This window comes from Salvelinus namaycush, chromosome 6, assembly GCF_016432855.1.
Source record: "Salvelinus namaycush isolate Seneca chromosome 6, SaNama_1.0, whole genome shotgun sequence".
Lineage (NCBI taxonomy): Eukaryota > Metazoa > Chordata > Actinopteri > Salmoniformes > Salmonidae > Salvelinus > Salvelinus namaycush.
This window is the reverse complement of record NC_052312.1, coordinates 11,062,706-11,074,532: the sequence shown is the minus strand read 5'-3', so window position 1 is coordinate 11,074,532 and position 11,827 is coordinate 11,062,706. Positions and strand designations below refer to the sequence as shown.

Below are 11,827 nucleotides of genomic sequence, written 5' to 3'. Positions count from 1 at the left end.
CCCATGTATGACGTTTACTGTGATCACACCTACCATTTACAGGGTTTGTTTTAGACTTAAAGTTGCGATGAATAGGGATTTCAAGTCTTATCAAATACCATGTACACAACCAATGTTAAGACGTGCCCTCCTAACGTACTGGGTGTCGTAGACACTAGCGCTATAATGAGGGTTCATTTGAGCAGGGACCTTATGGAGGTGCTTTGAAAAGCCTTCCTGACTGACCCCTACTAGGTAAATGAACCCTGACCCCTACTGGGTATATGAACCCTGACCCCCTCCCTACTGGGTATATGAACCCTGACCCCTACTGGGTAAATGAACCCTGACCCCCTCCCTACTGGGTATATGAACCCTGACCCCTACTGGGTATATGAACTCTGACCCCTACTGGGTATATGAACCCTGACCCCTACTGGGTATATGAACTCTGACCCCCTCCCTACTGGGTATATGAACCCTGACCCCTACAGGGTATATGAACTCTGACCCCCTCCCTACTGGGTAAATGAACCCTGACCCCTACTGGGTATATCAACCCTGACCCCCCTCCCTACTGGGTATATGAACCCTGACTCCTACTGGGTATATGAACTCTGACCCCCTCCCTACTGGGTATATGAACCCTGACCCCTACTGGGTATATGAACTCTGACCCCCTCCCTACTGGGTAAATGAACCCTGACCCCTACTGGGTATATCAACCCTGCCCCCCTCCCTACTGGGTATATCAACCCTGACCCCATTCCTACTGGGTATATCAACCCTGACCCCCTCCCTACTGGGTATATCAACCCTGACCCCCTCCCTACTGGGTATATCAACCCTGACCCCCTCCCTACTGGGTAAATTAACTCTGACCCCTCCCAACTGGTTAGAGCGTTGGGCTAGTAACTGCAAGGCAGTTTAACCCACTGTTCCCCGGGCGCCGAAGACGTGGATGTCGATTATGGCAAATGCCCCGCACCTCTCTGATTCAGAGGGAGGAAGACACATTTCAGTTGAAGGCATTCAGTTGTACAACTGACTAGGTATCCCCCTTTACCTTTCCTTTACTGGGTAAATGAACTCTGACACCTTACTAGACTGCTAAGTTAATACCATCAGCTCTAACCGTGTTGGAGGCTTATCCGTGTGTGTGTGTGTGTGTGTGTGTGTGTGTGTGTGTGTGTGTGTGTGTGTGTGTGTGTGTGTGTGTGTGTGTGTGTGTGTGTGTGTGTGTGTGTGTGTGTGTGTGTGTGTGTGTGTGTGTGTGTGTGTGTGTGTGTGTGTTATTATATGCCAGGTTGGGATATAACTGTCATTTTTTTGACCTTGCTAGATGTGTTGGATGTCAGGCTCAGAAACATTCTCCATCGCTATATTGTTATTCCATGCCCCAATTTAATCCCATGCTGTGGATTTCCATTATAATTGATTGGTTGATGACTTCCTCCTTCGGCATTGAATTGGCCTTGTATATCGCTTCCATGCAGTTTGTCTTAACATTGGTTGTGTACATTTTATTTGACAAGGCTTGAAATATTATTTGCAACTTTAAGTCTAAAACAAACGAACTGTAACAGAATGTTCTGTGGAATACACAAGTGTAAGTGGGGAGGTGTGTAGGGAGCGGATTAAACTGTCACGCCTCGCTGTGAGGAGTCGTCCTCAACGGCTTGATCAATGCACAAGATAATGAACTGGTTAAGTCTCTCCCCAATGGCTTTAATTGAACAAGTACATGTCTCACACAAGTCCATCTAGGCAGAAGGCCTTCTGGGAATTGGTTGTTTTGAATTGGGAGATACAGTCCTTGGTCTCCTGGTAAAGTAACTTAATCCAGAACCTGTAACCCCATCAAGGCTTCTCAACGTGGACAGGAGAGGCTACTAGCGTGGAGCATCGAATGTGTTTGGATGCCATTGTTTTTTCATTTATAGGTGGTTTGTTTTAAACCAAATATTTAATCAGAATGATTTCAAGTGGTGCCAGAATATACAGTAACTATTATAATTAGTCACAGTAATGTTTTGTATGAACTGTTTGCATATTCAGGTGCTTGTTTGATCAGCCTGGAAGTATGGCAGTCTGCTTGTGTCTAAGGCAGGGCTCTCCAACCCTGTTCCTGGAGAGCTACCCTCCTGTAGGTTTTCGCTCCAACCTCAGTTGTAACTAACCTAGTTCAGCTTATCAACCAGCTAATCATTAGAATCAGGTGTGCTATATTACGGTTGGAGTGTGAACCTACAGGACGGTAGCTCTCCGGGAACAGGGTTGGAGAGTCCTGGTCTAAGGGCTAGCCCCTGCCTTCTGTCCAGGTCCCAGGCACTTACGACAAACAAGTGGCTAGCTACTGTATTTCCAGGGTTGGGTAGGTTACTTTCTAAATGTAATCCGTTACAGTTACTAATTAGTTACCTGTCAAAAAAAATTAATCAGTAACGTATTACCCACATTTTTGGATTACTTTCCGTTTAAGAGGCATTAGAAGAAGAAGACAGACAGGATCCATCAAGCGCATTTGGTTTGTCAGCATAGTGGTCTCTGACTTGTGGTCAGAATCACTCGGACAAAACTATCTTTAACCTATGTCTTTTTTTTCAATGTTGAATTCAATGTGAGAAAACAGAAAGGTATCATCATGTATGTTTTCTCTCTCGAAACAATCCTTGCTGAATTTAAAAGTAATCTAACAAATAATCATCTAGTTTTTCAGAAGTATCTGAAATCTCATTACAATATTTTAGCTGTTAACGTAACTGATTACAGTTCGTTTTTTGTACTTTCAATTTCATATAATCAGTTACTGTATATGGCTTTTAATCGTTCAACTTTTCAGGGCAGCAACCAAGTCCTCCATTATCAAAGACATAATACTAACTGAAGAGAAGTATCAGTGGATGTCAAGTAAAGTCTGTCATCGCTGAATCAATACATGAACAAAATACACATTCTGTGCCCGTGCAAGGCCTACCATTACTCAGGAAAACACGACTAACCAACTTTTGTCTCTGCTTCTAAAAGAAGATTCATGCAGAAGTTTATTTCAAAAGGTCCTTTAAGGAAATAGCCTTTTCTGAAGACACTAGGTCGAAACACATCCTTGATTTAGAGAGATTCTGCAGAAGTCCCAACTGGACATTGACACCCAGAGCAGTAAATAACTGCTCTCTCTACTCCTATAGACCTAGCAGTAAATAACTGCTCTCTCTACTCCTATAGCCCTAGCAGTAAATAACTGCTCTCTCTACTCCTATAGCCCTAGCAGTAAATAACTGCTCTCTCTACTCCTATAGCCCTAGCAGTAAATAACTGCTCTCTCTACTCCTATAGCCCTACCAGTAAATAACTGCTCTCTATACTCATATAGCCCTAGCAGTAAATAACTGCTCTCTATACTCCTATAGCCCTAGCAGTAAATAAGTGCTCTCTCTACTCCTATAGCCCTAGCAGTAAATAAGTGCTCTCTCTACTCCTATAGCCCTAGCAGTAAATAAGTGCTCTCTCTACTCCTATAGCCCTAGCAGTAAATAACTGCTCTCTCTACTCCTATAGCCCTAGCAGTAAATAACTGCTCTCTCTACTCCTATAGCCCTAGCAGTAAATAACTGCTCTCTATACTCATATAGCCCTAGCAGTAAATAACTGCTCTCTCTACTCCTATAGCCCTAGCAGTAAATAACTGCTCTCTCTACTCATATAGCCCTAGCAGTAAATAACTGCTCTCTCTACTCATATAGCCCTAGCAGTAAATAACTGCTCTCTATACTCCTATAGCCCTAGCAGCAAATAACTGCTCTCTCTACTCCTATAGCTCTAGCAGTAAATAACTGCTCTCTCTACTCCTATAGCCCTAGCAGTAAATAACTGCTCTCTCTACTCCTATAGCCCTAGCAGCAAATAACTGCTCTCTCTACTCTACTCCTATAGCACTAGCAGTAAATAACTGCTCTCTCTACTCCTATAGCCCTAGCAGTAAATAACTGCTCTCTCTACTCCTATAGCCCTAGCAGTAAATAACTGCTCTCTCTACTCCTACAGCCCTAGCAGTAAATAAGTGCTCTCTCTACTCCTATAGCCCTAGCAGTAAATAACTGCTCTCTCTACTCCTATAGCCCTAGCAGTAAATAACTGCTCTCTCTACTCCTATAGCCCTAGCAGTAAATAACTGCTCTCTCTACTCCTATAGCCCTAGCAGTAAATAACTGCTCTCTCTACTCCTATAGCCCTAGCAGTAAATAACTGCTCTCTATACTCATATAGCCCTAGCAGTAAATAACTGCTCTCTATACTCCTATAGCCCTAGCAGTAAATAAGTGCTCTCTCTACTCCTATAGCCCTAGCAGTAAATAAGTGCTCTCTCTCTACTCCTATAGCCCTAGCAGTAAATAAGTGCTCTCTCTACTCCTATAGCCCTAGCAGTAAATAACTGCTCTCTACTCCTATAGCCCTAGCAGAAAATAACTGCTCTCTATACTCATATAGCCCTAGCAGTAAATAACTGCTCTCTCTACTCCTATAGCCCTAGCAGTAAACAACTGCTCTCTCTACTCCTATAGCCCTAGCAGTAAATAACTTGCTCTCTCTACTCCTACAGCCCTAGCAGTAATACGTGCTTCTCTCTACTCCTACAGCCCTAGCAGTAATACGTGCTTCTCTCTACTCCTACAGCCCTAGCAGTAAATAACTGCTCTCTCTACTCCTATAGCCCTAGCAGTAAATAACTGCCCTCTATACTCATATAGCCCTAGCAGTAAATAACTGCTCTCTCTACTCCTATTAGCCCTAGCAGCAAATAACTGCTCTCTATACTCATATAGCCCTAGCAGTAAATAACTGCTCTCTCTACCTCCTATAAGCCCTAGCAGTAAAATAACTGCTCTCTCTACTCCTATAGCCCTAGCAGTAAATAACTGCTCTCTCCTACTCCTATAGCCCTAGCAGCAAATAACTGCTCTCTCTACTCCTATAGCCCTAGCAGTAAATAACTGCTCTCTCTACTCCTACAGCCCTAGCAGTAAATAACTGCTCTCTCTACTCCTATAGCCCTAGCAGTAAATAAAAATCCTTTACATGTGCCTTATTCAGTGGTTCTCCAAACCATTGTCCTGAATCTGAGCCCTATCTAGTATATGTGATCATGGGGAAAAGGTTTACTGACCTTTTCCTGTAAAATGTTAGGCTAAATTAGTTGTCAGTGGCCGGACGTGGCAGCCATGCTAAAGCTTCACACTGAGTGAATGTTCTCTATGACAGCCTACCTGACTTCTAACCTTTGAGGTACACAGAGAAGTAGAATCTAACTCTGAGTTCATGGTACAGTTCTCTTCCCTCTGACATTATGTCTCCATTGTTACTGGGAGATTTCAGTCCCTGATTATGAAAGTAGAACACAGCAGGAGGACTGCATGCTAAACACTAACAAAAACCATACCAAAGAGACACAGCATTATGGGTAATATGTCTGTAAGATGATGTGGCATGTAGGCAGTGTGCAGAGAACAGAAGTGTTTGGAAAGATGAAAAAAACAATTAAGGGAAAAGTTTTGATTTGAGTGGTGTTCGATCCAACAGGACCCAGTCCCAATTAGGTAGCCATCCATAGTACGAAACCATTTCCCCCATTTAGTTCATCTAACTAACAGTAATCCAGCTCTGAGCCACCAGCCCCCGGAGCGCCTTACTATTCATTACCTTACATAATGGCTTTTAAAATAAATACCACCACATTCACTCAATAAGCATTAGTTATTGCTGCATAGTAATCAGGCACTTGAGCGTGTGTGGTGTGTGTGTGTGTGTGTGTGTGTGTGTGTGTGTGTGTGTGTCCACCACCAGATTAGCTTTTTCAGACGGCCATTATAAAGTGCCCTGATGTCCAACTCTTTATATAATTGTTCGGCAACATATTCAGAAACAGATGTCCTTCTTTTTATTTTGCTGATACATTTGGTACACGTGATTGCCTTCTGAAGTATTGTCTGAGATGATCACCTATGTTATAGGAGACAGAGACACCGTCCGTCCGTCCGTCCGTCCGTCTGTCTGTCTGTTTCCTTAAAAGGCATAGCTAAGGGGCCAGTCAGGCATTTCTGCTGAATGTCCAGGACCCCCACTATCTCTACTCTGTCAGCGTTGAATCGACATTGAGATGAAAAGTACTACTACAGTATAGATCAGACCTAATATTCAGTGTTTCTCTCCTAGACTTCCCAACCTCTGACTCGTGTAGCGTCTGTCTGTCCTTGAGGCTTCCTTTGAAGACAGAGCTGAAGAAAGAATCCAGAGAATTTGGAGTCTCTCTAACATACTATACAGTACAGTACAAAATTAACACAAGGACTTCTGAACACCCTGTTCAGACGAGGTCTTCCTCAGCCAGTCGATATCTTTTAGAGTTGAGTAATTGAATTTTGCCTGTTTGCTGCAGCTCTGGTTCATCGTCCTGTGTAAGAGGAAATCTGTGGGAGGGGAATACACATGTTTCTAATTAAAGGGAAAGGAGGGGAAAGCAGGAGTGTTGGAAGGGAGCACCAAGAAATGTAAACAGTGTGACTTGTCCTCCGTCTCCTCAGCTGATAGCTTCCTCTGTTACTATGAAGATGAGAGTTCTATGATCTTGGTCAAAGGGACGAAATACCATAGAGTACGCATGGTAAAATGGACGAGTTGTAATGGAGTGTTACAGTACCTGTAGAGGACAGATATTTATAGGAGGTAGATAGTGATCCTGTTCTTTCAATTGCTAAAGGAGTAACCAAGAGAAAACACTTTTTTTTGGCTAACAGTGCACATACAGCTAGCTACCTTTGTCTGACCGGGGTTCCAATCTGTATACAGTACGTAGACGGCATTAGCATATTCATTCTTCTCAGTGATTATAATGTACATAATGCCCTGTATAGCCTACCTAAAGCTAGCAGTAGGTCACCCATTACTGATTGTCCTCTCTCACCCTCTTGATGCAAAGACTGAGTCACACAGAGCAGTGAGTTCAACGAAGAGAGCCAGAGTCAATGTTTATTTTATTTTCAGGTAGTTAAAATCCAGTCATCATGTCCTCTTCCATTCCATTTCTCGGGCTATTATGGCTCCCTTTTGCTCACTCCTCTCCCTCTTCCTCTTTTCCCTCCTTCATCCTCTCTCTCCCTCCCACTGTACCTTTCCCACTCTCCCGTCCCTCTTTCTCTCTCCCCCCCCTCTTCCTCTCTACCCTCCCTCTTCCTCTCTCTCCCTCCCTCTCTCAATCTTCCTCCCCCTTTCTCCCTCTTCCTCTCCCCCTTTCTCCCCTCTCTCTTCCTCTCTCCCTTTCCCTCTCTCTTCCTCTCTCCCTTTCCTTCTCTCTCTGGCTAAGTTCAACATTGACTGTGGCTAATAATTAAGGACTATGATCGAGCATCGGCAGAAACTGTCATCCATATTTGATAAGGTCTCTCCTCCCTCCTAACCCCATTACACACAATGAGGGGTGGCTGTAATCAGCATTTCGGAAACGCAGGCAAATAATTATTTACTCAGATAATGGCAGTATTTATACAGGCGACGGATGGCTTGATTTTGTGATATGATAAAAGCAACACTGATTAGGTAATGACATAGTTGGATGCCTATCAGATATAGTCCCCCTACCCAGCATGTTGATATGTTCATAGTCAGGCAGGGTTATATTATCAGTATAATTTACAATACACACTTATGAACATGATCTTACCTACATAGCCTATGAAACGCTCTGATCTCTTGATTTACTGAAGGTCAATGGATACAGGTTTAATAACCTTATCGTGTCCCCGTGCATACAACATAATATAATAAGTCAGACGCCTTCTGCTAACACAAGGTTGTCTGGAGTAGACTAGCTTGAATAGCTGTTGTCAATATTTCAGAGTCCCCCTGTAACGTGGCTACTTTTTTAATTTTTACGAGCCCAGACCCCATTTCTGGAGGGCAGAGGCATGTTAAAGGGAACGTGGATTCACAAATGAGGTCGTCCTGAACGCAGTGTTATGGAGAGGACATTTAAAGATTAGCAGCAGAGACTTGAAATGGCATCTGAAATTAGACGGCGGAATTCACTCGGGTCACATTGAAATGTAATGATATTTGAGGAACGGATTAAGAGTTTTTAAACAAATGGTGCACATTTAAAATTGGCCCTTGGAACACCTTCAGCAATAGCCTGGTTTGAGCAATGCTCCGTCTGTATAACCTTGGAAAGGAGAAATAGTGTTGCGTCTGTCTGCTGTTCAACATACAACATTGAAGTTCATCAGAATACACTCTTCGCACAGAGGAGAGAGTTTATTCATTTTAATTGGCTGACCCAAATTGGACTCTATTCCCCTTGTTTTGACAATTGTGCCACAAATGGGACCGATGCCCAGAACTCACACAAGTCTTCTGAAATGAAATCCCTGCCAATGCAAGGCACTGCAATTGGATGATCACATGCCACATGATTGCAACCGACTCTTGGTCACAAACAATTCCAAACAAGATACAGTAAATGGATAACATTACAGCAGGAAAACCTGTGAAGGGCCATTTCTGAGTGAGACAACACTGGCCATCCCCATGTGATAGTAAGTAACAACCACCCATAGTCTGTCACACCTCTCTGTCCTCCACTTTATTCTATTTGTCCTCCTGCTGTTCTGTCTCTCTCCATAGCCCACCTCAGAGGAGGCTGAAGCAGCGCCGGCAGATGTAGCCGTTCCCTTCGAGTGACAGGCAGACACATACACACCCTGGGCCCCGTCCCCCCCCCGTGGGCCCCCGTTTGGCCAAGCTGTTTTTAATTCTCTGCAGGCAGACGGGTGGATAAATTGAATGATTGGAGTGGCAGAGTCCCAGGTAACAGGGAATCTATCTCTGCCTTGGCATCTCTTTCACTTAGTCAAGATGAAGAGGTTGTTGTTGTTGGTGGTGTTGAAGGGTAGGGAGGAGTGTGTCACGCCTATTCATGCTTTACTGATTGGAGATGAACGCCTGTTTAGGTAGCTGTTTGGAACCCTGGAGAAGGGAAATGGAATGGACATGGCTTTATAGCTGTAGTGTAGAATACTGACTGAATTATTTTGTTGTATTCAACTATCGTAAGTGATATTCAACTAATAACTCACGAGGTGTGTGATTTCAGAACCGTACGAATGTTCTGGGTCTGTTTACCTTTGTAATGAACCAATATTGTTCCATGTTGCCAAGATCTGGGTTGACTCTCCAGTTCACAAACAATCACACGTAATCCCAACACACGAGTACAATTAAAGTGGTTTCAGAAACCTGTCTCCTTTTAGATGTGGCTTTATCTCACCCCGTTGCCTACCTAAGACCCCCTTCAGTGTAATTCTGTAAACATTGTGGAGTTTATTGGCGCATTAATTTCCCCAGCAAGCGTTAAACCGCCGATATGCAGATAAAGACAATAACTATGCACATATTTATCTACAGTAAACACAGCATCTCCGTAAAACCGTTACCCTTTTGACGTTTATTGCCTTCGCACAGCTTTGCTGCTCTTGCCAGCACAGCATGAATGGAAATAAAAGCTCACATTTATGCTTATTGCAATCTGTCTCACTTCAATGGGAAAAATAGAGCTGGCGACAGGTGGTGATTTTTTTTTTTATGCCGGAGCGAATCCAAAATGGCCCCCGCCCAGGATGTGAACTTGTTTGTTTACTAGTTGTTGTGTATAAGCTTTTCTTGGCCAGATGTCAGAGGCTTATGAGGCAGACTGAGGAGTTTGGGTGTGTAGACTAGACCCACTGTGCAAAAACTGTTAGAATCAACGTTGTTTCCACGTCATTTCAACCAAAAAAGTTAATGTGATGACGCTGAATCAATGTGGAAAACTGATTGGATTAGCAAGAAGTCATCGACGTCAGGGCATTTTCAACCTACTTTTAGCCTAAATCCAATGACGGCGTGACATTTTTGTTTGAATTCACGTTAGTTGACAACTCAACCAAATGTAAATCAAAACTACACGTTGAACGGACGTCTGTGCCCAATGGGGAGGCAGGGATAACTTCTACTTCCTCCCAATCCCGGATCCGGGAGCACCCCCATCAGTAAAAAAGCTGACTAGCATAGCCTACCATAGCGTCACAAGTAAATACTAGCATCTAAATATCATTAAATCACAAGTCCAAGACACCAGATGAAAGATACACATCTTGTGAATCCAGCCATCATTTCTGATTTTTAAAATGTTTTACAGGGAAGACACAATATGTAAATCTATTAGCTAACCACGTTAGCAAAAGACACAACTTTTTTACTCCACCATTTTTTTCCTGCATAGGTAGCTATCACAAATTCGACCAAATAAATATATAATAGCCACTAACCAAGAAACAACTTCATCAGATGACAGTCTGATAACATATTTATTGTATAGCATATGTTTTGTTAGAAAAATGTGCATATTTCAGGTATAAATCATAGTTTACCATTGCAGCCACCATCACAACTCTCACCAAAGCGACTAGAATAACTACAGAGAGCAACGTGAATTACCCAAATACTCATCATAAAACATTTCTGAAAAATACACAGCGTACAGCAAATGAAAGACAAAGATCTTGTGAATCCAGCCAATATTTCAGATTTTTTAAGTGTTTTACAGCGAAAACATAATATAGCATTATATTAGCTTACTACAATAGCCAACCACACAACAGCATTGATTCAAGCCAAAAATAGCGATAACGTATAAACCAGCAAAATATATTAATTTTTTCACTAACCTTCTCAAACTTCTTCAGATGACAGTCCTATAACATCATATTACACAATACATATAGAGTTTGTTCGAAAATGTACATATTTAGCGGCACAAATCGTGGTTATACAATATGAATAGTAGCCAAAATGCAAACAAAATGTCGGGAGAAATCTTGGGAGAGGCACCTATTCTAATCGATAACTAATCATAACTTGACTAAAAAATACAGGTTGGACAGCAAATGAAAGATACATTAGTTCTTAATGCAATCGCTATGTTAGATTTTTAAAATTAACGTTACTACAACATACAGCGTGCGTTAAAGCGAGACCGCACCTAGATTAATGGCAGAATATGAGTTCTACATTTTTCAACAGAACAACGAATTAACATCATATATAGTTCTTACTTTTTGATGAACTCCCATCAGAATCTTGGGCAAGGTGTCCTTAGTCCAAAATAATCGTTGCTTGGTTGTAGATTGTCCTCTTCAACGTTCGAATTAGCAGTAAACATTAGCCATGTGGCAAAGACTGTCCGACTCACTATGCAGTGCATCTCAACCAATAGAAGACAGGCAAATTAATAAACTGACCTGGGAACAGCTTGCAGAATTCAGCATTCTCACATCCTCATAGGAAAAATGCTCCAACTCGAGTTCTGTTTTACTCACAGATATAATTCAAAACGGTTTTAGAAACTAGAGAGTGTTTTCTATCCAATAGTAATAATAATATGCATATTGTACGAGCAAGAATTGAGTACGAGGCAGTTTAATTTGGGAACGAAATTATTACAAAGTGCAAACAGCACCCCTATTGAGAAAAGGTTAATGTAGGCAGAACAGGGCCTAAGTTTAGATGGAGAGCAGCCCCGAGCCAGGTCAGGATGGACCCAGCCAACCTCTCTATTTCAAGTGAACTACATTGATCGCTGTTCTCTGGAAATATCGATCCCCAGTTGAAAAAGAACAAGAGTACCATTATCTGTCTGTGATCCGACCGACCATAATCGCTAGGTTTGTTGGTGTGAGCCCAAACACCTCAGTGCTGTGCTTTACCTGTGACTTGTTCCAGGTACAATTGGTAACATTTATTGTCAGCTTCGATCTTTATA

At 42.4% G+C, this 11,827-nt stretch overlaps 1 protein-coding gene across 1 annotated transcript in view; it reads right to left on the bottom strand.

Annotated features, from left to right (window-relative positions):
- Nucleotides 1–6,340: 6,340 nt before the first annotated feature.
- The window catches only part of LOC120049487 (protein AF-9-like), a 49,467-nt gene continuing 43,980 nt past the window's right edge, over nt 6,341–11,827 (bottom strand). Inside the window, exon 8 of the mRNA XM_038995751.1 lies at nt 6,341–6,427. Within this exon, the coding sequence (XP_038851679.1) occupies nt 6,341–6,427 (87 nt within the window). The remainder of the gene's footprint in view (nt 6,428–11,827) is intronic.